At 38.4% G+C, this 27,354-nt stretch overlaps 1 protein-coding gene across 1 annotated transcript in view; it reads left to right on the top strand.

The window, feature by feature from the left end:
* PIK3CB (phosphatidylinositol-4,5-bisphosphate 3-kinase catalytic subunit beta) overlaps window positions 1-27,354 on the top strand; it is a 115,954-nt gene that overhangs the window by 42,186 nt on the left and 46,414 nt on the right. The window contains exons 2-3 of the mRNA XM_085298545.1: window positions 8,818-8,937; window positions 24,962-25,147. Coding sequence (XP_085154671.1) covers window positions 24,995-25,147 — 153 coding nt within the window. The 5' untranslated portion in view covers window positions 8,818-8,937; window positions 24,962-24,994. The remainder of the gene's footprint in view (window positions 1-8,817; window positions 8,938-24,961; window positions 25,148-27,354) is intronic.

Below are 27,354 nucleotides of genomic sequence, written 5' to 3'. Positions count from 1 at the left end.
CACACACACACACACACACACACATACACACACACACACACCTCTAGCATTACCAGTAAGGCCTTATCTGTTCTCGTCAAAGAATAGCCACACTTTTTGGTTAAATAATGGATTTACTAGTTAATTGAGAGGGTTATAGATCTTTTATAGAAAGAGACAGTCTATCAATCTATACAGCATTGCAGCTTTTATTATATAGAGGAAAAAATATTTAACAAAAGGGATAAAAGCATCTTCCTGTAAAACAAAGCCATTGATAAAAAGGAACATGTTAAGACCTGGGGATGTGATTGTCTTCGTTTTTGTTAGGGAATTGGGTCTCAAAATCATTCCCAGATACATATTGTGTCATTAATTGTGCACTGATTACCTTCTCAACTGTACTGCCAGTCATAAATTTGTACTTGAAGAATAGAAGGAATAGTGAGATCGCAAAGCTGCCGTTGTTTCCATGTTTCAGAGAAAGTGGAAGAAGCCCCAAATTGTGTTCAGGCTTACTATTAGTTTTCTGTTCAATTTTGCCTGGTTTTCTCTGCCCCTTTGAACGCGTGAGAGGTTCTCTGTTGAATGGCTAACATGAGAAGAGCGTGGCTCTTTCGTCAAACCCTGCTGATCCCTGCTCCAAGTTCCTCTTGGTGATGACGCTTTGTGGTTCGTAGTACAGTTGAGATTCCTGAAGGTCTGCACACACATGCACACCCTGTGAGTTTGTATCTCCTGGCATGTAACATACGTAACTCCTTTGTGACCCTGGTTATTTGGCACCAGAGAGGGAGGCGATAAAAGTCTCACAACATGACAGGAGGAGCAGCAAGAGCACATTAAAATGTGCAGTGTTACATTATCCGAAAGAGCTCAATAGATTTGCTATTGCATGCTGGATGTAGTGTTTGTTAAAGGTGAACTGTTTGTTAAATGCCTGAATTTTTCTTTCTTGATCACAACAAATATGATTAGTAATTGCTTTCAGTTTCAGATAGTATTCACTATATACGTGTGAGTGATTGTAATATTTGTGATTAAGCAGTAGGTTGGATTGCAGCAACAAGCCTCTTTGAAGTAGAAGTTAATTAGACAATTAGACGTTATTGTATTCGTTCAAAATCTGCTGTAATTCACATTTTGGAGGGTTTTTTTTGGTAAAGAAAAAACCCTTAAAACTGATACCTGGAGCAAAACTGGAAGCAGCTTCACAAAAAGCTCATAACAATGTATTACTGAAGAGATAAATAATTTAGCCTTGCTATTGATTCTATTAATGTGTGTGATCAATTATGTAAAAATTAAATATGCACACAAAGCATAATTTGGGAACTACACAGAAGTAAATTCACAGTTTCACTTTTTTTTTTTTAAACAACATAATCAGCAAAGTGAAACATCAGCATGTGAAAGCACTGGAGGATATAGACTATGTAGAAGAGATCATAAGAAACAAAAAGCAAAAGTAGTCATTAATGTTTTTAAGTGACTACTTAATTGTGGTAAGGTGTTTGCAGAGTCTTGATGAGTGCTCACTATTTTGTTTTTGTGCTTAAAATGCAAATATTTGTTGTATACTTAGGACGAGATCAATAGACACTTCCTTCCTCCCCCCCCCCCCCCCCCCCCCCCCCCCCCGGGTTTTTGCCTCTATAACACAGTAATCGGAAAAATGTATTAACATTTAAGGGCCGTACTCAGGTATCTAAAACTCTAAGGAAATGCCTGGTTGATGACAGTTATACATGCTAAAAGTCTTTCAGGGTGTTTAAGACATTCAGAAGGAAATCATAGAGCAGGACTTCATGAAATCTAGGCTGTCTGAAAGTGGCCTGGAGTTTAATAAATTAGTATAAGGTCCGTTTGTGAAAAAGGGAGATGGGGAGGTAACTTTGTTCCTTAGCAATTCTAATTGACCTTGTATTCTTTCCTGCCAAATAATTAACTTACTTTAAAAATATAGACTTCAAAACAAAAAATGGGGTATAACTGTGGTTTGATATAGGACCATGAGGTCTAATGCTTCACTCAGAGCACACAGATACAGGATTTGACCTGTCGCTGGCACCCACCGAGATTTCTGTGTCTGAACATGTTCTACGTGTTCTCAAATATTGACTTAGATGTAGTGAAAATTCATGTGGAATCAACTCTTTATCATATTCAATCTACTTTCATAGTCAGAAAGATGAATTTTGAACTTTGTGACTGCTGAGGAGTCTATAATGATAGCAGAGCAGATAGATTAGCAGTTCATTGACTATTGCAAACACCTCTGTAGATGTTGCAAGGGCTTGTGCAGGGTGGTGATTTCTTTGTGCCTGCCTAAACTGAAGGGCTCAGTTACCCGAGCTTTGAGCCTCGAGCTTCGCGCCCTGCGCGCCTCTGCCCGCCCGCACCCGTGCGGTGAGGGTGTCCTGGAAGATCATTATTCTCGCTGGGACTGCAGTGAGCGTGCAGTCTGATTTGTCACTTCTATGCCTAAGATGTAGGGAACTGGAGTGAAACTGCAGCACTGGACTGGGGATGCAAGTGATGTGTGGCCTCTGACAGGAGATGAGGAAACTTAGTCTTTGCACTGATGAGTGTCTTCAGTGCAACTTTTTTTTTGTGAGCAGCTTTGTTGCTGCTGAACCATCATGTGATCACTTGTGCCCTAGACTGGGTTAGAACTGAAAATGAACTGGAAAATGTTACTAGGTTGACTCGGTACTTATGAGTCAATAAAAAGCAAATCTAAGTGTTTGTGACTCATGAGAGTCATAAAAGCACTGCCGTTTTTATAAAATGGTCATGTGTAGCCTAAAACATTGTGGTTTTTTTGAATAGTAAATTACCTTCAGGTCTGGCACATTCTCTGTCCCAGAATCTCACCCAGGACGTTGTGGTAATCTGGGGTGGTTATTTAAGGTGTCGGCCCAGGCAGCCCTCTCTCGCTGAGCACGTCTGCAGGCTCTCCCGCACTTCTCACAGCGACTTTGCTAGCCTTGATTTCAGCGCACTGCTGTCTGCCTCTGAGAACGGTTCCGTCTGGCTCACGGAGCACGAGGGGAAAATCTTGCAGTCTACCAGTTGTATAGCTTTTATTACCAGTGATTTGTTCCTCTTCTCCTCTGCCTGGGGCACTTTTCAAGGTGGAGCAACAGAAGAAAACCAGCTGTATCATTCTGAAAAAGTCCTTTTCATTTGTTTGTTTTTGTTTAGAAATTCTAAATTGTGCAAGTGATGCCTTGTCAACTGGAAGTTTCTGGCTTTTTCTTTTTGAGGTCCTTTGCTATGCAGTGACAGTAAGAACCACAAGTCTTTTGCTTCTTCAACTTCATTTGGAAGATTGCCATCTGCCCATCCACTCCTATCGATTTCTGAATAGCAATGGGTAGGAGCATTACTGTGGTATTTAACCCTTGTTGCCATCAGGATATATCACTGTGATAGAGGCACTCCCCACCTCAGGAAATTAAATATAATTTTCACTAACTAACACCTTATTAGAAATCAGTATTTTCAAAATAAATAATTGAAAACTTGCAAGGTCTTTTTAGTATTGCTTTACAGTTTTTTAGCTGCTTTACAGTTTTAAACCGAAAGGAATTCGTCATCAGAGAGCGTGACCCAGATAAAGCACTTTAGTAGGGTACCTGTGAGTGAGCAGAGACTTCTCTTAAACAGATCTGGTCAGACACTAAAGGGGGTTTCCAAGATGTGAGCTGCAGCTTAGTGAGATTAGCTCTCTAGGTAGAGTGAGTGTGGCTTCTTCAGTGGTGATTCATAGTGGGGTGAGTGCAGAGCTCTTGCTCGGAAGAATGCACTAGAGTAAGGTAATTATGCTATGAAATTCTTTTTAATGAAGAAATGTAACCAAATTAGCTTCAATCACATTTCTAGCTATTATCCATTTAACTTAAAATATGTGGGGCAATGTTCTGCAGGCTATTCATCAAAATGGCTTGTGGTCTTTGTTTTGTCCGCCTTGAGATGAAAGATCAGGGCTGTAAACTGACTTGTACTTTTGACTTAGCTCTTCTTTACGCAGCTCATTTGGCTTAGAGTTTGGTAACCTGCAGTTTCTATCTCTACTTGTTTTTTACTTTCTGTGGGTATTTTTATGTGAAGAGAGCTTGTGGCTATATGCCTGTTCGGTTTGCTTTGGTTAAAGAGATTTTGTAGGAGATAAATGTATTGCAAAGAGCAACTGTGTTCCGGATTTTTAAGTGAGACGCTTCAGAAAAGGCTTAGGCTTGATTTATTTATTTTTCAGTTGAACACTCCATAACACCTGTGAGGGTAGAACACCAGGAATAACACTGCTGTGTGTACAACAGTACACTGCTCGTTATTGCTAGAATTGTCTTTTGATAGTAGTGCAGAAATTAAGGTGCCACTTTCAAAAGGTCAAACCTGGCTAGTCCTGTGGAAATGAGCATGGGCATTAGGAGGGTGATCAGGGGCAGCTCTACTGTTTTGGTCACCTTGCACATAATACTATACAATATGTAGGAATTCACTTTTTCAAAGTCCAAGCTTTAATTGGTATTTTCAATGCTTGCACTAAAATGTGTGGTGTCTGGAAGTCAGAAATGACTGTGATTTAACCAGATGTGCACTGCAGGAAGTTCTTTTTCCTTACTGTTTTAATTCCTGGACTTTAGACCTAATAGCTGAATTACTTAGAGTGAAAATTCTTGAAGACCTTTGTGCCTGTTACCGCTGAAACTTAGAACTGAGGAAGTAAAGAAAAACATACTGCTTTATTTTTCTCAGCATTTGTATCTTGTTAATTTGGAAGTATTTTGTGTTTTTGCTTGATGATTAATCTTCTTGTCTCAGACTCAGTAAAGTGGTGAGTTCTGTCACAGCTGATTGGATGCTACAGCAGCTAATTCAGCTTGACCTGCGCTTGTCCAGTCTTCAGTGCTATTGAGGGCATGAAATGAGTGAGACAGCTTTGAGGTTGCTAAGATGTGAGCCAAAAGCTGTAAAACGCCCTAGCTGTTTGCCTCTCTGTGTATAGCTGTCCAAAACATCTGCTGATGTTCTCAGCCCTGAGCCTGATGCCTCCCTCAGTGGTGGTGAGGGTGGGAAATGGATTTGCAAAGAGGAAGACAGGTAAAAAAATCTGCTGTATTATGTAATTCAGCTTGCTCGCAGTTCCTTAAGCTACTGCAAACCTGGAGCAGTCTCTCTTATAAACAGTTTCTTTACAGGTTCTGGAAGAATTTGTAGGGGAGCCTGCCTGATAGGTCTAGAAATTGTTATAGTGGAGAAGTCCATAGGGCCAGAAAGTGAGCCCAGTAACTGCTATACAGCTTCTTACGTTATTTCTGAAGGAATTTTTTGGGGGTGTGTGTGGCCTGCTTGCCTGGCTTGTGATTGTTTTTGGTTTCAGTTAGATGCCATGCAGGAGTTCTGGCTTGTTGAATGTTTTTCTCCCTTTCCTCCTTTGCATGTCTTTTTTTTTTTTTTTTGGTCATATGCTTACCAATGTTTCTGTGGATGTAAAGAAATGTGCAGAGGGGAGATTGAAAGAGCTCAAGTTCTAGAAAACTTTGTTGTATTGTTATGAAAGTTTTGATTACCACACAGTTATCTGATTCTTGAATTATTTCATAAGACTGCAATACTTTTTTTCAAAAAAAAAAAAAAAAGAAAAGAAAAAACCAAAAAGCCCCCAAAGCCAACAACACCAAACTTTTATGGTTAGGATGAAAGCCATATCTGTGTAATAAAGGCATAATAAAAGGGTTCATTAAAAAGTGTTCTGCAGGCTGTCTCATGATTCGCAAGTAGTAAGTGGCTACGAAATAGAATTTCTGCAGCATCTCTGGCACTTTCTGTAGGAGTGATGTGGGTGTAGAGCACAGGGCGAGCACCCAAGAGGGTTTTGTTTTGAGGTTTTTGGCTAAGCTTGTGAAGGAGACCCCCACTGGAAAAGTCCAAATGGCAGTTTTATTATTTCCATGTTCCCCAGGGCGATGCCACGGGGAAGAGGTATGTGCGCATCAGAGAATCTAGTTTGTGCTCACTGTTTGAGGCAGGTGCTAAATTCTCTTTAATCTTTCTGATCCCCTCTCTGTTCCCGGAAGGTTATGCATGAATGTTTCTTACGTATTTGGGGTTCTTGATAGCTGTTTATGTTAGTTAATAGTGTGACAGAGTTTGTACTTTGGTCTGCTAGATAACATGTAGTCTCCACCTTTGAAAAATTTTCCACTTATGCTTTGAAGATAGAAGGATTTGAAAGGCTGACCATGATGTGATCGGCAGTTACGTTGATAACCATCTCATAAACTCTGTTCTTCTGGACTGAAAAATGAAAGGATAGTAAACTAGAAAAAGAAAGTTGCATTGTCATCCCACAATGAAGATAGGAGCCTATTTGTAGCACTTGAAGATCATAGCAAATGGTTTGTTTGCATACAAATGCATAAATGTTTTAAGGTCCGGAGGGCTAGCCATTCTCCTGGCTATCCTCAACATGCAGCTGGTTGCAGAGGATCAGCAGGGAGCATATTGTTGATGCTAGATCTGAAATGCAGCAGAGATGGATGAAATTCCCCAAACTGCTATGACAGTAGGATAGAGGACAGTGCGCAGCTGGCACTGGAGGGAAACGAGCAGAAATCTAGCAAGCAGTAGGCTGTGGGGAAGATATGAATTGATAAGCTTTGACAGGAGCTATCCACAATGTTGGGTTGTTAAATATGTGCAGTTTACAGACCCTAGATGTTTCTCAGACTTTATGCTGTGCTAGCCCTTAGCTGACTACCAGTGCATTGACTGCTATGCAAAAACAGGTCTTTTATTTCTGCTCAAGTTCTTAATAAGACATAAGGAATACCAGTTCCTCTTGCCTTTTGGGTGTCTTACAGGTGAAGACACTGCAAAAGGTTGACTTTGGTTGGGAACGACTGGAGCATGATAGGAGCCAAGCAGCCCTCTCATTTCAGGACATGATTTGGACTATATAGGGTGAAGAGAAAGGAAAGAACGAAACAGGAGAAGGCTGAGAGCAGATATTACAGCAGTAGTGCTGCTGCCTGCTTTCTCTTTTGAGTGTGTTTTACTAGTGCCTTGGTTTTCTTTGTTTTCGACAAATCTGGCAACACATCTGTGTTACACGTTGTTCCTGTTTATGAATTTAATAGAATGGGAAGGTTGTATAATATAGGGAAGAAACAAGATCATGGTTTATTCAAGTGTATCAAAGATAATATTAGAAAACTAGTATTGTGCATTTTGCCAATGATTCCCACATTGTATTTTGGACCCTTCTCTGTGGTTTTCCCAGAGAAAAAACTCTGTCTCCTACAGAGACAGGAGTTGTTTTAGGATAAATAATGTCATATATGCTGGCAGTGGCACATGTGCGATTTTGAAACACTGTTCTTTGCTATATTGGAACTGATAGGTTTCCCATGAATTTAAATTATGGGAACCTGAGACACTGTCTCGATTTGTCAATAGCTTGCTAGTTATCCATAGACCTCTAGAAGCCTGGGGAATCCAGCTTTTAGTTAAAATAACAGCCTACTTCGGCTCTAGGGTATGGGTCTTCAGAGAAGCTGCGTAAGCAGTTTCTGCTTTCAGGGGCCACAAATCATGGGCAAGTTCCCGGGCAGTGGAATCCTTGCAAATGGATCCATGGAAGCTCTTAAACCCAGTTAGGCCTCCCTTCGTTCTTCTCTAGTCTCCCTTTTTAGGCTGTTGCCTGATGTAGGCTGTTAGACTTCAATTATGAGAAGTTTCTGGACTAGTTTACACCTTTATGTGCAACAGGCTGTTGTCAAAAAATTGCATGTATGTTAGTAACTTAGTTTTCTTCAATGACTATGAGGCAAAAATAGTTGCTGCCCACGCACATAAGTCTGAGAAACATGAAGTTGTTTCACAGTTGCTTTCTAGAGAGGTTCTACTCTGTGTGGCACAGAATGACTGCCCACTAGCCCTTTCCACTACCTCAGTCTTCATTTTTGTGCTGTGAGTTCCTACAAGATGAATGTGGAATATTTAGTAAGTTTTAGGAAGAGATGTTAATGGGAGGAGGAAGATAGTTACGTGTCTTGTGTTTTGTGGCTTGCCCTAAAAGCATGCAGGTAAAGTCAGTGCAAACTAATAGAGCTACTTTGTTCTCGAGGGGATTTTCATTTGTTCGGTTTCATTTTGCCGAGAGTTTGGTTTGCAAAATATAGCTAAATGGAGAATGTTTTGGCTCTGTGGAGATCCCTTTCCTGTACATCCGCAGGAGGCTACAAAAAGTAGACCTATTGAACCATTCTCCGGCTGTTTTGCAGGTTGAAATATGAATAGGAACATGAGATCGATGGTGTCATGAGGTCCACTTTTCCACAATTCACAGACCTACATACGACATTATGCTTTTTTCTTTTTTTCCAAGTCAGCTTACAGACAAGAGTAAAAGCACAAAGGCAAATCTGTATTCCTCTTCTGTTGTCTTTAATTGCAATAATGTTTGTTGATTTAATCCAAATTGATTATATAGAAATCAAAAACCTTATAGCAGCTAACGGATGTTTCTGTTCATAACTTTTGACTATTTGGGTACACTTCATGTTTTACAATACTTACTTTGTTAGAAGAAATGACTTATTTTTCCTTTTTTCTTTCTTTCTAGTGACCTGTTACAGTTTGGGGATGTAGGATTCATTTAATCAGTAGATTATGATGTGAATATGGTACTGCAGAATTCAGAGAGAATGGAAATGTGTGGTTAATCACATATTTATGCACAAGAAAGTTCAAGGAGTTAGTAAAACAACTATGAACTGGTTAATTTCTCATTTGGTTAATAACATCACATTGTGTTTGCTTTTTTAGGTCACGTTTAGGTCATCTTGTGGACCCTTCTAAGAAAACGAGAATAGCAATAAGAAAAAGATGTTTAATGAAAGTAACTTCACTAAACAGTTGGACTGAAACAGGAGCAAGTTCTCTGGAGTAAGTATTAAAGTTTATTTCTTATGAAATCACTAGCCTAGTTACCAGATAGTATTTAGTTTTGTTTTGGTTAAATTAAAAAAAATCAATGACTACATATTCGTTTCAGTCAGTCAGTCGGTAAAGGATGCTCTTTTGGAATCTTTAGGAGGCATCTGCAATGTTGGCAGCAAATGTATGTCAGGAAATTTAGGTAGGCTCTGGGTTCTTCTCCGGGTGCCTGTGTATTGTGGGTATGCTTTTGAGCCAGGAATAACCTAGTGTTGACATGATTACATGTAACCCCAGCATTGTTAGTAAATGTTGAAGCCTTGCCTGTATCTTCCAGGGAATTTGAAACTGACTGTTTTTCAGCTGTAACTTTGCACTTCTGACACTTCCTACATGGTGTTCACTGATATTATAGCTATCAATGTTCTAAATACAGGATAATTATTGTGTCCTTTCTGGGAGGTTAAGTTGTTCAGCAGGGATAAACAAGCATTCTATGTTTTGTGAAACTGAATGTTTTTTCTTAATGAAAAGATGCATCAGAAAACCTACTAGATTTTACAATGTTTGAACTAAAAATGTGTGAACTACTAAGCCTCAGAATGATGACTAAGTATTCAAATCTTTCCTTTTTCTGTTAGCTGACTTAATCATCACTGGGCTAGGACTATTTTCTCTTGTTGCTCATTAGCCTGAGGAACCTTTTATTCTAATTTGCAAAGTAATACAGCTTGAATAGGGAGGACGCAGAGCCCTTCCACCCTAGAATAGTATCTAACTTGGTGAGTAGAACATACTCCAGAAAAAACAGGTTAGAAATGGGGAAAAAACTGCATAATTTTCTGTCTGACTCTGATTTTACTTCTACTATGCAATATGTGAGTGTAATTCCAAATAAGTCATTGGGAATATACTTGAACGCGTAGCTAGAAATGAGAAAATCTGGCCATTAGAACTGAAAGGGGAAGAGGGGAAATAATTGTAGTTTACAAGAAGAGTATTTTGACTTATTACTTTTATTGCCAAAAGGAAATGACTCTTAGCTTCTTAAAAAAAAAAAAAAAAAAAGGGATGTGTACATGGTGTCATAATTTGGGTAGGAGAATGTCTGAGAAAGCTGGTCAAACCAGCTAAACTTTTCCTACTTGGAAAATTTTGTGAAGTGTTTCTAGCTGCCGGAATAACAGATTTTATTTTGACTGATTACTTTTGTTTTCAAGGCAGGAAATAAATTACATTTAAATTTCAATTAAATATAAATTTGGAGTTTGATATGTGTTAGTTCCCTTTTTCTAAGCAATGCTACTATTCTATGTCAGCATGTACAAATTTATATTAGTTACTAATCTGGGCCATATGTCTAGTAGTCAGTAAACATAATCTTGAAAGGTTCTCATATTAACTGGTATTAGAATTCTGATCTCTGAAGTTTTCGTTGACTCTTGCATGTGAAAGTTAGTCTTTCACTAACTGAATAGACAACATAAGATAAATACAGGTAGCTGTCTCAATGCCTGAATAAAATAATATCTATTTGCTATTTATATACTTAATTTATTTATATACTTAATTCTTGTCAAAATTAATTTGTTTGTCCTTTCTGGAAAAATATTTTTGAAAGCTGTTTTTTGTTTAGGTTTTCTGTACACTCATACAGATTTCAATCAATATACAAAGTTGGTATTTTGCAATTGCAAGGTGATGTTCTCATGAAGTCTCAAAGTCAAATGCTGAGTCTCACATGTGGGGCAGAATAACCCTGTGCAACAGCCAGGGCTGGGGACTGCCTACTGAAGCAGCAGCTTTTCTGGGAGTCAGACAGTTGAGCAGGAGTCAGCCATGCACCCTTGAGGTGATGAAGGCTGACCACAGCCTGGACCAGCTCAGCAGGAGCATAGCCAGCAGGCAAAGGAAATGATTGTTCCCTTTTGCTCGGCACTTCTGAAATTGTGCCTGGAACACTGTGTCCCGTTACAGGCCCTCGAGCACAAGAGATGCTCGCAAACTGGACTAAGCCCAGTGCAGGACCACTGCTGAGATAAGTAGGGTACCTTAGGGGCACATGGTGTTCAAAGCAGGTGAGCAAGCTTAGCTTGGAGAAAGCAAGATGGGAAGGATCCTGTCATGGTCTTCCACTACCTGGAAGAAGGCTGTAGAGAAGGAGTGGGCAGACTGTTTTCTGAGAGGCAGAGGAGAAGCAGAAGGCAATTGTTACAAGCTCCAATAAAAAACTTGCAGTTGGATATAAGGGAAAAATTTTTTTACTGTGAAGGTGGTTAAGCACTGGAGCAGGTTACCAAAGAGGCTGTGGAATCTCCATCCTTGGAGACTTTCAAAATTAGCTGGACAAACCCTTGAGCAACATGCTTTAGCTTCAGAGTTGAAATCAAGCCTGGGACTAGATGACTCCCAGAGGTCTCTTCCGACCTAAATGATTCTGTGATTCTGAAATGATCTTAGTTATTTTTGAACCTTACAATGGATGATCAGGACTATTTTCAGCTTTATTACCTTTAACTTCATGACTGTAAGCAATTTTTAGGATTATTCTTTTCTCCTCAGATGGCATTATACTTCAAGTTGTCTATATAAGTGAGTGTCACGAAAAAGGTACATAGAATCCAACATTGTTGGATTTCTTTCAGTGCTTGTTCAGCATTGAACAATCCTGTTTGTACAACAAAAGGCTGTGAACAAGCATTTCTGAGTCTTACTGTATGGGTGACCTTGGAGCTAGTTATACAGGAAAACTAATTGCACATCTAAATGCAGATCAAAAATCCAGACCAAATTGTTCTCTATAAGCAATTGACCCAATGAGGAAGAATGTCCAGTCTGATGAAGTGTCTAAAATTTTTCTTTTCTCCTTAAAAGGAACATTTCTAATTTGTAGAATCTATGGCATCTCAGTCAATGGAACTTAAACATAGTCTGTTTATGTGATAGCTTTGTATTTTGTACTGTCCTCTCTTTTTAGGAGGAAATTTCACCCCTGTTTAATTTTTCACTAGTTTTAATTATTATTATTTTTTTAAACTCATCTTTCTAGATGCATAAAATCTGTTTGTGCTGGAGAATAACCACCTCTCCTAAAGGTTTTGATTGAACTATCAGAAATGATTGAAAAGTGAGTCTCCTACTCCCTGTCTAGAGGTATCTATATATAGGAAAACCTCAATTTCTGGTCTTCCTTTTTTGTAGTAGAAACTTATCTAGCTCATAATTTAGAGGCATAACATTTTAATAGCTGAATGAAACATTTAGTTGACTGCTGGTAAAATTCAATGATATAGGTCTATTTTTACAATTTGAAAGTAGATTAAATAATAATCATATCTTTTAAACTTCTTAAGTGAAATGTTTACTCCTCCTTTCCTTCTGGTTTATAGTGGAACAAATAACTTCTGTGAGTGGTAGAAAAGGCAAGGAAAACATCAGGGAGCAGAATTAGTGATGATTTAATATTTTTCTGATTTTTTTTGGGGGGGGGGGGAAACTATGAAAGATAATCTTGTATAACTCCTGTGTGGTGAAAGGGTAAATGGGGGGGGGGAGGGAACACAACGCTGCAGTTTACTTAGTGCAATATAAATCAATAAAATTACAACTCCAAATCTTAATGTATCTTTTCAGATTTCTGTCAGGCACATTATATGGACTTTTTGAAATCAGAACAAAAGCCCTAAGCTTTTATGTTCAGATGTATAACCTGGGATTCTGTTTTGCTTCTTTTTGGGGAGAGAGGAATGTGTGTTTGAGTGCTGAATTTCTGTAGTTTTGTATACATGCTGCTTAATTAAAACGAGTCTTGGTATTGTTTGGTAAGCTGAGTTGAATCTCAGTGCTGAGAGGCTTTCCCTCTCCCTCCCCCCAACAATTTGAGAAGCCATATTAGTTGCTTGATTTGAAATACACTTCTTGTCAAGCATCCTTAGGTTATTAAAGATGGGGATCAAGCACATGAAGCTTTGGTTCCTCTGCATAGTTGTTTGACATGAATCAGTGTGTGTGTGTGCGCGCGCACATGTAGACATATCCAGCTTCTACTTTTTGAAGAAGTACAGTCAACCTGGAGCCGACTTCCAGGCCAAGGTGTTTGAAGTTAATTCCAGGTGGTTTCATTGCCATTGAGTTCTTCTGTCTGTCACTGGCATGGTGTAGACTCCCTGTGTACTTATCCAAATCAGCTTGAGAATCCCACAGAAGAAAGTGAAGTATGCAGTGCTTGTAAACCAGGGACATAATGTCCTGCCTTGTAGTTCTGGTGTGGTATGTGCCTCACTGTGCCAAGGGACTGGATTCTGGCAGTTGGTGTCTGGACAGTGGGAGAAGTGGGTACAGCTGGATACCAAATCCTGCAAAAGAGAGCACTATATGATAGTGGAAAGAATTAATTACCGTGCTAGTTAATGTTTCTTCTAGCATTAGGTGAAGAATTTCCAGTAATGATGGTATAATAAAAGCATCTTAATAGAAATTAGATTTGGCTGAAATTTAAAATCCTTACAAGTAAATAAATATATAAAAATTGTAAATCCTAATCTATGTTTATTTCTGTCCATTCACCCTTGTTTAGTACTATTTTTACCTGGTTCTGTGTCATAGCTTTGCCTCTTGTAACACAGATATCAAAGTAAGAAGATTAAAAGCAGAATGAGGAGCTACAGAGATCCAGCAACAGTAGTTCACTCAAACTGTCTGAGTTTTTGTTTGTTTGTTTTTATAATTGGCCTAAGAACTGTAAGTGTCAAGGCAACCCTGGGGCTGAAGACACTGTCACCCTGTCCTCCATCACTCGTCTTGTTTCCGTTTACATCTTCACCCTTCTGGTCCAAGGAGTTATGCAGCTTTGGAGAGAATTGTCCGAATCCCCTGTCTTCAAATGAGGTCTTTCTCCTGGGTTAGCTTTCCTCTTCTTTTGCCCACTCTGCTGCCTGGCCATCTAGTTCTTCCTCCTTTGTGCCAGCTCCATTCACCCTTTTAGTTACTCTTTTTTCATCATTTTGGCTTCTGGAAGCAGCTTGCCCTGAAGTTGGAGCAGGGCTTTCAATGCAAGGCAGCAACAGGACTACGCGGCTGGGATCAGAACAAAAGGGTAGTACTTTCTTAGCAGAAGCTAGCTACCTCCTCTGAACGCCTTGGATTGCTCCATTTCAGTAATGTTAAAGCAGTGCTATGAGTATGGTATTAGGCAAGGCAAGAAATTCAAGCGCTAAATGCAAAAACTACAAATGATTAAGAGTTAAGCTATTCAGAACCAACCTTTTTAATATAAATAATCTACTAAACATTTAATGATGAGATGATCTTGTATTTTTAAGACATTTAAACAGAATTCAATATATTCTAATGCCTCATGCCAATCTTTCTCTAGTATATACAATATCTGCAGTGATCTAGATTATCAAAGGTGAATTATCTAGGTTGTGAATTAACCAGATCTAGTCTTTTCCTAGGTCTTTAGCCCACTTCAGTATCCTAGAGTACATGATGCAGAATTGGTCCTCAAACCAGATGCGTCTCTGCCTGCTGCTATTGAAAACTTACCAAGATCTCTGAAAAAATTTCAAGATAGGTCAAAAGGTATTAATGATAGCTGTGAGAAGCCATTGTGCTAATTTTGTACTTTGTATTAGTTAGAAATGACATACTCTGTGAAGTGTCTGAAGTCTACCAAAAGCCTGAGACTTAAGTTGCATCTGTTAGCTTGGTTCATGGTGAATAACCTTTAGAGAGAAAGAGAGAGAGCCCGAACTCAGTTTACTTGCCTGAGAAGAATCGGCTGATACTTTCCTACTGTCGCATTTTTTCACTACCTCCTTTAAATTGTATGTTCTAGAAGCAAACGTAAGAAGTAATTTCCTTTCATCCTTATTGTTTAAACCAGTTCTGGTAAAACTACTTCTGAGTCTGTAATACTATTAAAAAAAAAAAAAAAAAAAAAAAAAAGCTATTTTCTATCTATAGATCTGTTTTGCAGGAAAAAGTTTCTAAAGATGATAATCTCATTTACATGCTAATTTTAAAATTGTTTTCATGGACTCAGAATAAGTTGCATAAGAAGGGACCTCTGGAGGTCGTCAAGGCAGGTTGCTTAAGTTAAATTTTAATATGAAGCCAGTTAACATATTTGCATTATTTGCATGTCTCAAGTCCTGCTGAAGTAGACTGCAATTTTCAGGGCTCAGCATCTTTTGAAAACTGGGCCACTTTTGTTTAGAGGCATTAATATCAAAGTGGAAACTTCATTCAATGTGGTTTAAAAGTCTTGACTTCAGTTTTTAAAACTTAGTGCATACTGCCATGAGTATAGCAGAGTAATACACAGAAATAAAACTACGAAAGATAAACAGACAAAATCAAGGGCTGTGGAAAAATTATCTATATTTCATGACAAGAATGAAAGAATCTAGACCTGATAGCTGGGAGATTACTGTTTTGGTGCCAGTCTAAGCTCTGTGAGGGAATGACATTTAAGTATGGCAGTTCATGTTTCCTATAGATACATATTTTTAGATAACTAAATGGTGATATTTTTATTCTCATTTCTAGAGGAATCCTGACTAAGTGGACACTCAATTTTCCATTCCATAGGACTAGCTTATGTGGCAGTTGAAGTAAACTGCTAGGAAATATTTATACTAACTCATGATCTTAAAAAATAACTCCCCAGGCTGCACTATAGATGTCTTGAATACTTTAAACTCTTTGCTTTGTACAAAAATAACCATAAAATTCCTGTAGTGGAAAATTCTTAGCTTTGTTGATGTAAACATTAGTATTTACAATTGAGTTGTTTGTATTTCTATTTAAATTTGTATTAGTTTTAGACCAAACTCTATCTAAGCGGTTGTTGAAGGCCAGAGCCCCGAGTGGCTCCACCCTTTATGGAATATAGGAAGTTCAGTGGCATGGTATGAAATAATTTGTGGAATGAACTTTTTAATTGGCAGTGCATTAGACTCCATCTTTTAAAGACAGTTGCTAGTATGTATCCTGTTAGCCTGTGAGTTCTAACGAACAGCAAATACTATAGCATGGATGGTTTTTATGTCGTGCTAAATCTTTAAACACCGGTGTTGTAGAGGTTGAGGTTGCGGCTTCACATGGCTCCTAGTTTCACGCCTGTGGCTCGTGCCAGATGGGGACAGTGTTGTTCTTACCTGCGCCCCTTCCTTCAGACAGAGTGCCTGCTTGGGCACAGCGTGGCTCAGTTCCCTGTTCCCTGACTTGATGGAAAACTAATAACTGCGCGTGCGTGTGTGTGTGGTGGTCCCCTCCGCCCCATCCCGGGAGGCTAGGGAGGTGGGGAGCAGACAGGGAGGGCGGAAAGCATGGGCTGGCCCTTTTCTGACTACGGACCACCTCAAAACGAGCTAGGGATAACGTGAAGTTGCATGCAGGAAATGGTGACTTAGGAGAGTAAAGGCAGAGTCCGAGGCGCTTCTGTTACAGTCGGTGTGGCTAGAGCGGACGTTAGCAGGCTGGGAGTCCTGCTTGACTGCTGAGACCGCTGCTAGTCTCCTGACTGCAGAGTAGTAGTTTGGGACCTAGAAACCTGTAGGCTGTGGCAGCAGCTGTGATCTTGCTGTGATTTCAGGAATCACAGAGCCAACAGCTGGCATGCTGCTCTACTCCATTTATTTGACTTCATCAAGGTCTTCAGAAGAAATCTGAATTTTTTTCAAATATGAAGAAGGAATAGTTTTCACTTTGTTCTTTTTTTAATTCATTTAAATTCCATAGAACATAAACCTTCCTGCATATCCTAACTCTTTTTTCCAGCTTTGCTGCTAGATTCCTTTCCCTTATTTGTTCTCAAATGTTTTCTTCATGGCTTGCTGCTCTTTTTATAGTACTAGATGTTTACGTAGTTAGAAAAATGATTACAAAGATTATATTGTGCAAGTGCTTAGTGTTTCTTCTCCTACTTAGACTATGTGATATGCTGCTGCTGCTGTTCCTTAGAAAATTACTGCGGTCAGATTGCCATCTAGTCTGTTCTGGACAGTAAGACATTGTTTAAAGAATATTCCTGTGTGTCTGGGTAGGGTGGCCCTTTTCAACTGCTTTCACTGGTACAAGACTTTATTTTAGCCCCTTGACTGTCACATGACAGAGCAAGCAGTAAATAAAAAGCTGTATTCATTGCAGTGGTGGTCATCTTGGAATGTGGTGCTTAACAGTAGTAATAATTTATTATATAAAGCAAAGTAAAAGTCTGGGTAAGTAGAGTGCCCTTTGTTTTCAGTGAATCAAAGCAAACTAGTTTCCGATATCTTTGTCCTTTCTGTAAATATTCATCTTTTCAATTAGAAGAAGAATAAATCAAATTTGCATTTGTTAAGCTTTAGATTATTACAACTTTTGAGCATGAAATGACATTTAATGTGAGGAGCTATAAGTATTTATGCAGCCTTAAAATGTGTCTTTTTTGAAAGAAGTGGCTTAAGTGAAACTTAATTCATATGGAAATTAACTGTGTGGGTTTCACGCCTCACCCAGCAAAACATCTTTTGGTATCCTTTTGGGATAGTGTATTTAATTTGAGAGAACCATGACTATGTTTCAGGAATAGGTAGTATCATTTCAGATGTATAAAATCTCTTTTAAAGAATTATCTGAAGTCTAGAGTGTCATGGGACTGTGAGGCTTTCAGGGGATTAAATGTTATGGGATATAAATGAACGTGTCAGAATTTTCCCCTAACGTTCTCTGCTGTATGGGTATTTATTTCCTAGCTTCCTTGCAGCTTCCTTTACTTGTCTTTTATTAATAATTCTTTTTGATAGTTTTTCTGGATAATATATCAGTGTTGCATTGGATTTGACACTAATGTTCTTTCAGTTTGAAATAAAAGAAAAGTAGAAATAAAATGATGAGTGATAGGAGACTTTTAGTAATTTCACATGTAAAGGAGAATTTCTAACTCAATGACACAATTTGAAATCTGAGAATTAGTGCTTGTTCTTCAGTATATTGGTTTTTAGAAGAACTTACCTGACACCGATTAATATCGAGTGTTGATAACTTAATGATCCATGTCAGTTTATGAGTGTTTTTTAATGCCTCTGGTCTTTTGCTGATATGACAAACTATTTTAAAGGATGTAAAATAGTTTTCATCTAGCTGCTGAAAGGCTGTACAGAGGGGAGAAGACAAAAACGTTTAATTTGTTTCTTCCTATTGTACTTTTTTCTTTTTTCAATATCTCTAAACTAACATAGTTCTTTTCCTGCCAGAAGATAAGTAGATGATGTTGACATCTTAACACAGTTATGTTGGGTGAGTGCCAGGAGCTTTCTAAATCACTTAAAATGTACAGTTTCTCTGAGATATAATTTAAGGCATAAAGAGAGATGGAGAAATTAGAAGAGGTGATGATAGAAAGAGGAGAAACAATATAAAAGGGTGCAAGAACATTCAACTCCTTTTAGTTTTAGCTCACCATTCAGAACTTGACAGTGCTGAATTTCTTCCTTTTGAATAAATGGCTATAACTTTTCAGAACATAATAATACTGTTTTCTACTATCTTTGTTGGAGTTATACATGGATTACTATTAAATTTATAGATTGAATTTTAGCTTCAGAATTCTTCATGTCTCCATAAGCAGAATATAGCCAGCATTTTGAAATACTAACTCCTTCTTCCAATTATTCTTAAATTTTAATGACCCTTCCTATTGACACGTAAAAAAATCAGATTCATCTAAGTTGGAAGGGATGTCCGGAGGTCATCTAGTCTACCTCCTACTCAAAGCAACTCTCGTGAAATTGTGCAAGCCCTTGTCAAGTTGGGTCTTGATCACCTGTGAGGATGAAGACCCCACAGCCCCTCTGGGCAGCCTGGCCCGGTATCTGACCACTGCGAGGTACAGAATGGCCCCTGCCCTCCCATTTCCCAGGGCACCAGTCACAGATGTAGTTGCTGTGGAATGGAGTCTGCTGCAAACTGGTCTCGCCTACCTTCTCAGCCAAAGCAGATGAACAACTGAGTTTAGTATGGGAATGTAAACCTAGCTCATAAGTAGAGCTTCAGAAGTTCTACTGATTCTTTAGTCTGAAAGATGAGTCTTGTAACACTTGGGGATACTCTTGAGCGCCTGCGTCTTGTTAATTAGTGTCGTGAAGTGTTCCAGCGGTTCTGCCTGTGACTGACACTTGGCAGAAATTTTGGCTACATAGTGTGTACAAATATGGTGGTTTTGTACCTATGCTATACGGCCCAGGCACACGTGCTTCTAGTCTGGTGTTTTGCTTGGGGAAAAGGAGTGGACCGCAGTTCACAGAAAAACACACGTGTCTAATTTCAGTCACGTTGCTTGGAACCTTTTAGATGTCGATGAACACCGTACTGCAGGTTGGATTAACTTTTCTGGAGGAAGCTGCCTGCTCTTGGTAGCTGTTCCCAGCCTGCCTGTGGCCCCTTTGGTTAGGTGATAAAATACGGTTTGGAGGGAAGAAAAGGCTACAAGATTTCTTGATTTCTGGAATTAAACTGTTCTATTCATTCAGTCTGCCTAGATATAGCAAATCCTTTTAAGAACAACAACAGAAAAATTCTGAGCACATGGCTGTTCTGGTAAGCCATACACGGTCCATGGTTTGTTGGCTGGTCTCTCCTACTTAAAATGTCTGGTTATCATGTGATAAAAGTCACAGTGCAGCAAGACGACAACATTCAATTCCGTGGCTTTCCCATTGATTTCACAGAGGAAATTCTTACATGCTGTGGAAATCAATAATGAAGGTAAAAATAGCTCATATGGTTTCTGCAATGAAACAGTCTGGTCTGTTGCTAAACAGTGACAAGACAAGTGAATATTTACAGAAGAAATCAGTGATGAAAATCTTTAACTTGCTGTATGGTTCACTTGGTTCCCTCCCTCCCCTTTTACCTAGCTGGAATTCTGTTGCTGTTAGGTATTCATTTTAGTGTAGGCATGTAATATTTTACTTGTCTTTTTATTTGGGTTCTTTCTCAGAACTGAAAGCACCTGAAAGTCTGTTTTGAAGTGTGGCTAAGTTACTCAAACTCTGGCCTGCTGTCAGAAGGGAAGGTCCTGCCCGGTTCCCAGTTGGGTGTTACCACCACCACCACCTTTCTGCATTCGTGCAACATGCCTGCTTATAAAGCCATTTTGACTGAAAAAAATAAGATAAAAAAGAAATGCCAAAGTCTCAGCTGGATGAGCTCTGTAATCCTGCTGACAGTGTGGTTGTCTAAGTGCTTATGTGGTCTGAAGGCCATCTTGAACAGAAAGGGCAGTGTGACCTTACATCAGTTTAGCCAGCTGTAAAAAGGCACCTCGAGGCTTTAGTTGCCTGAAACGCTGTGGCACAATCTGGAGGCTTGCTGTTAAGGAGGAGGTCCTGCTTCCATTCCTTCCCTATTGCAAGCTCTGGCACTCGTCAGATCCCTTTGCGACTTGATTCAGCTCAGTAACCTGAAAGAAAATTATTTGTTATTTTCGCTTGAACAATAAGCTGAACCTGTGTAGAAAGAGGCTTGATGTGTGCTGACGTGGGTGCAAGGGAGGGAGGCAGAACCGGGTGGTGCAGAGAAGAGGATGGAGACGTTCTCTCCAGCAACCCGTGAGGCTGGCGTAGTATCGCATAGCTTCGCTTTGAGTGTGTTGTGAGAACCCTTTTATGGCGTTGTGTGGAGGTTTACAGTCCAGACACTGAAAACTTGAAGTGGTGCTTCGGTCTTAATGCTTGATGTGCATACCAGGTACATAGCTCTATGGGTAGAAAAATTGCAACTCGCTGTCATGGTTCGATATAATTGGCTGTAGGGCTCCTTTTTTGTGTGTGTTAAACGTACAAATACAAAGATCAGAGTCAGATTTTTCTTTTTCTTTTCCTGGAGATGGTCTACTAATCTGTTTTTCTTTCTGTGTATCTTAGCAACCACTTTCAGGACTGGCAGCATATTAAAAAAAAAAAGGCATTTTTGAGCAGTATACGTATGTGTATTTGTGCGTGTGTGTGAATATGTATATATCTCTTTTTGAAAAAACAAATCTGAAGTGCATAGCTCAAAGTTTAGAGCGAGTTTACACTTTATGGGAACTTTCTTGTGCTATCAAAATTATGTACTTGCAATTTAGAAAAGCATTTAGGTTTGAGCTATGCCACTACTAAATAATCATTGATTAGATACTTGAATTGCCCAGATTAAGTACTATTTTAATTACTTCCTTCTTTTGTATGAGAAGTTGTTTTCACAATGGCAGTAGACAAGAATAGCCGTGAGGTTGAGAGCCTGAAATAGCCTTTTATTATTATTTTGGTTGTTGGGTTTTTTCCCCGTTAGCTGGAAGTTGTTTAAAACCTCCCTTGTGTTATTGCTCGTGATCCAGATGGCTTTCTGCCTTTGTTTCAGCCCCTAGATGCGAGCTTGCTGGTTAGTCACCAGTGCCGCCGCACGTTCTACGGTTTAGCCCGTGACTCATTCTCACAGCCGCCTCGTGTTGGCAACCCGTGCTGGTCTCGGTGTAAATACTTGCTCTCTCTTGACCCTGTGACGTCGGCTGCTGGTGGAAACCACATTCACGCCTGGACACTGAGCCAAGAGACGCTAACCTGCTTCACTGGGGAAGGGAATGCTAAGTACCTCAAAGCAAGAGCTGCTTCCCAGCGTGCTCAGGCTCGCTGATGGTTACTCTTTCCTTTCTCACTGAATCCCCTTACAGATGGGATTTAAAAGGTTTCTGATGTCCACTATGAAAATCGGCAATTGTAAATGAATAGTGACTTTATAACTCTATTTTATTTTCTGTGTCATAAGATATGTAGCATTCATAATTCTTTGAACATCTTAAGCTCATTGAAGCACTGAAGTGGTTTCAACAATTGCAAGTATTGTGGGAAAACATCCAAAAGACGATGAAAATAGAATCGTGATGAACTAAAAAAGAAATTTTGAACCAATTAATTTCATTCTCCTTGCTACTGTACCTGTTAAACCAATGCTTCAGAGTGGACGTACCGCTTCTGTTTACCGTGATGACTGAAGGAGGCAACTCAAAGTAGACTTAGTGTGCGTGCGTGTGTGCGCATACCAGTATGAGAAAGCTTTTGTTTTAGATCACTCAAGTGACTCTTCTGTAGCTACTATTGTCAGCTGCAACAAAACTTCAGCCAAGATATTATGGGTAGAAGTAGCTGGATGAGCAAAAACAAATGATACTGTGTTTAAATACCTTAGTAAAGATATAATGAGTGGTAATATGTAACCACTTGTTTTCTCAAGTTTTTCTAAGCAGAACCCATCTTACACTAATAGTATAGTCTGTGTTGCATAACAGAGACCAGATTTTGTTTGTTTGTTTATAACAAAATTTAAGATACCAGTCACTGTGAAGAGTGAAGAGAAGGATTTGTAAAGATCTGATAATTAAGGTAAAACATTGTCCTGTGTGACTTGTTCTTGTCACCAGCTTTATTTTTTACCCCCACTCCCTCCCCACAAAAAAGTTCTTCATGTTTTGGTTCAGCAAAACCAAATGTAACTGAGTGGATTTACTGTAAATGAGAACCGAATGATAAGAAACTATTATTCAATAATGATGATGATAATAGGAGCTCCCTACCTTTTGCTTATATTAAATAGAGTTTAAAAATGTTTCTCATTACATTTGTCTTCTGAAAGTTAGAGCTTTTTGTTTTTTTAAAGAAAATTGTTTTTCTCTTTTAGCTAGTACGAGCAAAATCTTAATAAAAAGAGCCACATCTTTGATGTGGTAACAGAAGGGGTTGTCAGCAGTCTATCTGGGTCCTTACCACCTCTGTTGAGCTGAATGGAAAGGCTTTGAAATGACTTGGGTCCCATTAGTCAGTGTATTTATATGGCAGTTAAATATGAGACTTGAAGTTCTTGTTTTATATCTAAGCCAACTTTTAACTGGCAAACTGATAGTAGCACAGCTGCGGTACCAAATAGCAGCTTTGAGTATTTAGCAGAGCTCTGTGCAGGGTTTGGACTTGCTGTTCCACTGGTGACTGATAAGCTTTAGGAAGTTTCTCTAGCCACCTATTACAAAGCTCTTGATCAACTGGAGATTTCAATTTCCTGAATTTTTCTGAACGTCAAATGAACCATTTCTAAATTTAGGAATGAGGAAAAATGGACTGCAGATATTATAAAATGCCGATTTTAAATGATACTATTTCTTAAAAAAAAAAAAAAAAGAAAGGATGGTCAGTAAAATAGTTAACAATCAACAGACTTTAATGTGCACAAAATATAATAGTTTCCTTAACTGTAAAGAAAAAAAAGTTGATTTTGTGCTTCAGACACACATTATTCATTGTAGACGTGTTCAGCTTTGTCCTATATTTATTCATTTATTTATTTCAAGGCAAGCTCTCAGTATCAAGCAGAAGATTCCAAAAAGACTTCTCCATGGAATCACTTTTGTATCCCTGTTGGCAGTAAAGACAATGATTCATGAGACAGTGGATCAGTTGATTTAAAGGCCTTCCAGTTTTTAATTTAGAATTTTAAATTGGGCTCAATTTATGTGAAACTGGAACATCAGATAATTTAACCTTTTGTAAATGAAGCATTAACTGCTGCATATCATAGTGTTTTGATGGTGTTATGCTTTTTGTTTATAAAACAGCTTGGTTTAGGAAAATTCATAAGAAGCTGGAAAGGGAGGGGAATGAAGCACCTCTGAAAAATGTAGTCCATCTCCTGGATTTCTGTGGTGGGCTCAACTACAATGAGCTATAAAAAGATTTCCAATCTGCTTGCTTTGGGGGGAAAAATATGATAACTTGGTCATGCAATAGAGTTACGGATAATCAAGTAATCCTGAATTGTATTTGGGTATACCTATGATGTTTATCACTTCTAGAAAGGATTACCTTTTGATAATGAATTTTGCGTAGTGTCTTAATGTCAAACATTGACTTTGTAGCAGTGTAGCCTCCAGGAGTGACTAGATTTCAGAAAGTAGTTGTGCTTTTTTTTTTTTTCCATTTTCTGATGAGCAGTTGCATCAAAGAGCGTGTGTAAATTTGCTACTACAAGGGGCAGTAGCTTAGTGAATTGGTTACATTCTGCTTTTTCAGCTGATAATTGTAGCAGGGGAAATATCTTCTGCTAAAGCAGACCAGGCCTGATGGCAGAGTGAGAAGGGGAAACAGAAGAGAAGGGAAGGACTGATTAAAAATAAAAGCAGGAGGGAAGTTGTATGAGTTGTGGTGTTGCACAGCTCGGTTTATCTTTTACAAATGGTGAGTTCCCTTATCTCATATTTTCCACCAAGAGCTTAAAGGGTGTAGAGGTAAGTTGCTCGGTCTTTGTTGGAGAACTGATTTTCAGTAGTATCTTACAATACTACTTATTGCTTTGTGAGCTGAAAAGCACTGAGTGGATGAAGAGGAGGTTAATACTTAGTGTAACAGGGGTTGGAGGGAAAACATGACTGTAGAGAGTGGTAATAGAAGACTTAAAAGGTCAGAAAAGCCAGAAGTAGTATTCACAGTAGTTAAAAATGTTTTGAAATGTAAAGGATGAGTAATCAGGAGGCTGAATAAAAGTGAATTGAAGTAGACTGCACAGCGGGTTTCCCCCCACCCAGTGGTGGAAGTAGTTTTCACAATGAGTTGAATTCATAGCAGATGATCTGTCTTTTCACAAACTGTTTTGATTGTTTTGTGTTCCAGTTCATCTGGAAGTTTTAATGGTTCCTATAGAAGATTCTGACTATTATTTAAAACAGAAAAGGTTAGGCTGATGTGTTGGGTTAACTAGACTTTTTTTCTTCTTATAGCTTATTCTTAATTGTATAAACACCTGAACAGAAATACTTTACCAAGGCAAGTACTCTTACTATATTAAATAGAATAAGTAACAAACTTTACATACCTGCTTGCAATACTGGCATTTGAGACCCCAGACTTGTGAGTTGAGCTGCACAAGCAGACTTACGTAAACTTTCCAAAGACTTTAAAATATGTGTCTAATTATAAAAGGTTAAGTATACTGAATTTTGATTTTATTTTTTTCCCCTAAGGCCATGTGGTTATGATATTGTTGAGATTCCATAATGCCTCCTGCCATGACAGACAGCTTTGACATCTGGGCAGTGGATTCACAGATTGGTGCTGATGGCTCAATATCTGTGGACTTCCTATTGCCCACTGGAATCTACATCAACCTGGATGTCCCTCGAGATGCCACCATATCTCATATTAAACAGGTAAAATGGACAATTACATTACAAGTTAACTTATATTTGGAGTGGGTTCTATTCCTGTTTTTGATGTACCTTTCGGAAACTCAAGTAATAATTTTGAGTATACATAAAATTTATTAAAAGTGGGTGTGTAACATTAAGGTGTTTATGTATTCAGGGGGGTTGATTGTTTTTCTTTTGGGGCGTGTACAGTGAGGTTCAGAGAAACTTCTTGCTGAGAGTAGCCCTTCAGCTGAGAGTACCATAATTACTCTACATTAATACTGTATTGTTACAAATCTTTTTTCTTAGTGCATCAGTAATACATTCTACATGTTTATTTAATTTTTCTCTGATTAATATGGAAACAGGAGAGACTGTATCCAAGTTGATTTTAAATATAAAAGCTACATTTAGCTCCTTTTTCTGATTGACACCAAAGATGGATGCCTTAAGGACTATCTGTGCCACTTTTAGAAAGTTTGTGTTCAAGTGCCGTATTAGGGCATCACTTTAAAAAGTCCTAAGTGTTTATTTCTTTGATTTGTTTTCTGTAATAAGTATGAAAATATCCTTGTCTGTTTATTTTCAAAACAATTTTCTTTAATGTTCCTATGTTTAAAAGAATGGCTCTGTTTTTACTCTATTTAAAATGTCTTTAATTTGAGGGGGGATAGGATATGGTGGATTTTATCTTTGAAAGACAGCCTTACAAACAGTTTATCCAGGGAATATCTAGTGTAATTGTAAAAGGATGGAATTAATAAAATCTGATTATTAAAATTCGAACATATTTTATTCTTTCAGTTAGAACAATAGGTTTGATCTGTGCTTGTTTTTGAAGTATTTTTTATGCCTATTTAGAGGATAATGTACAATAGCAATAAACAATATTCTGCATTCTCTTGGCCCACGTTCATAAAACTGACCAGCAAGAGTTGCTTTTGTGCTGCTCTTTATACTGATGTGCTATAACAGACCTGAAGTTCACATAAAATTCTGCTGTGAATTTGTTAAGCTGCTTTGACAGTGAAAATGTTGGAAATAAAACTGATTGTGATAAACAGGGAGCTTTATAAAGCTTCCAGTCGAGACTGAAGGATAAAGTTGTGCATATTCCTATTCTAAAAGCCTGTCACAGCAGAGGAGCATAGGCTAAATTAGAGAAATCTCATCTCATTTTTATCAGTGTTATTCCTAAAATTATTCACTTCTGTGATCAAACGTGCAGCAATATAGTATCTAGGCTAGATATGTAACTCTGCTTCAGATCACAAAGAGAATTCATGGCATTGCTAGTGAGTGAGTTGCACGTTTGGAGTTCTGGTGTGGTACCTCTAACCTTCAGCCCATCCTTCCTTTCTGCATAATACGTGTGACTGCTCTTGGGTTTTAAAAGTACTTAAAAGGGTAAAAGAAAGTCTTCTAAGCTAAATCTTGAAAGACTAACTGCAGCTTCTCAGACGCAGAAGTCAGTGACCCTAAAATAGGCTCTCTTACAACTATGTAACACCCTTTTGTCAGGAAAATGTTGGTAATACGAAGCTAGCGTTAAAATAGTTCACTTAGCTTTTAGTGATTAGATGTGTATTGATGTCTTGCTTTTCCAGTCTGGTTCCGTTTTGCTTTCTTCCTGGCAGAAAACTCAAGTATCATCCTTGTTTTTATCCCTATTTTTTTTCCATGAAAAATAATCATGAAAAATAATCTCATCTTTCTCTTTTTCATCAAAATGAGTTGCAGGTTCTTTGCTATTCCTTTCCTGTCTGCTTTAATTTAGGCATATAAATCCTTGTTATTCCTTCTATAGAACAAATTTATGTTAAGGGATTTTAGGCCTGTTGTGATACATAGCATGTGTAAGTCCTTGCAGCTGGAAAGTTCAAATTTAGTCCTTAATAAAAGGAATTCTTTCTCTTTTGCCATTTAATAAATATCTGGCTGCCTGAATATAAGATTTTACTGCAAAACTTCAACCACTTCTTTGGATATTCAGTGAGGGTAAAGCTTGTTATTAGGTAGTGTCACCCAGTAATAAAGTGATGAAATCAATTGGAAAAGGCTGCTTCTTCATACCTGACATGTGCAAAAAAAATTTGCATGAAGTCTCTTAATAGGGCTTATTTTTGTTTTTTTGTGCCTGACAAATACATGAAAGTCTTGCGAACTTATGCTGGTTGGTCAGTTATGTATGGTGTACACCAAAAACACTGTCATTCTTGTTCTGTAAG

The sequence above is a fragment of the Rhea americana genome, unplaced genomic scaffold (assembly GCF_003343005.1).
Source record: "Rhea americana isolate MKP2758 unplaced genomic scaffold, rheAme1 scaffold_14, whole genome shotgun sequence".
Lineage (NCBI taxonomy): Eukaryota > Metazoa > Chordata > Aves > Rheiformes > Rheidae > Rhea > Rhea americana.
This window is presented reverse-complemented; position numbering and strand designations above follow the sequence as displayed.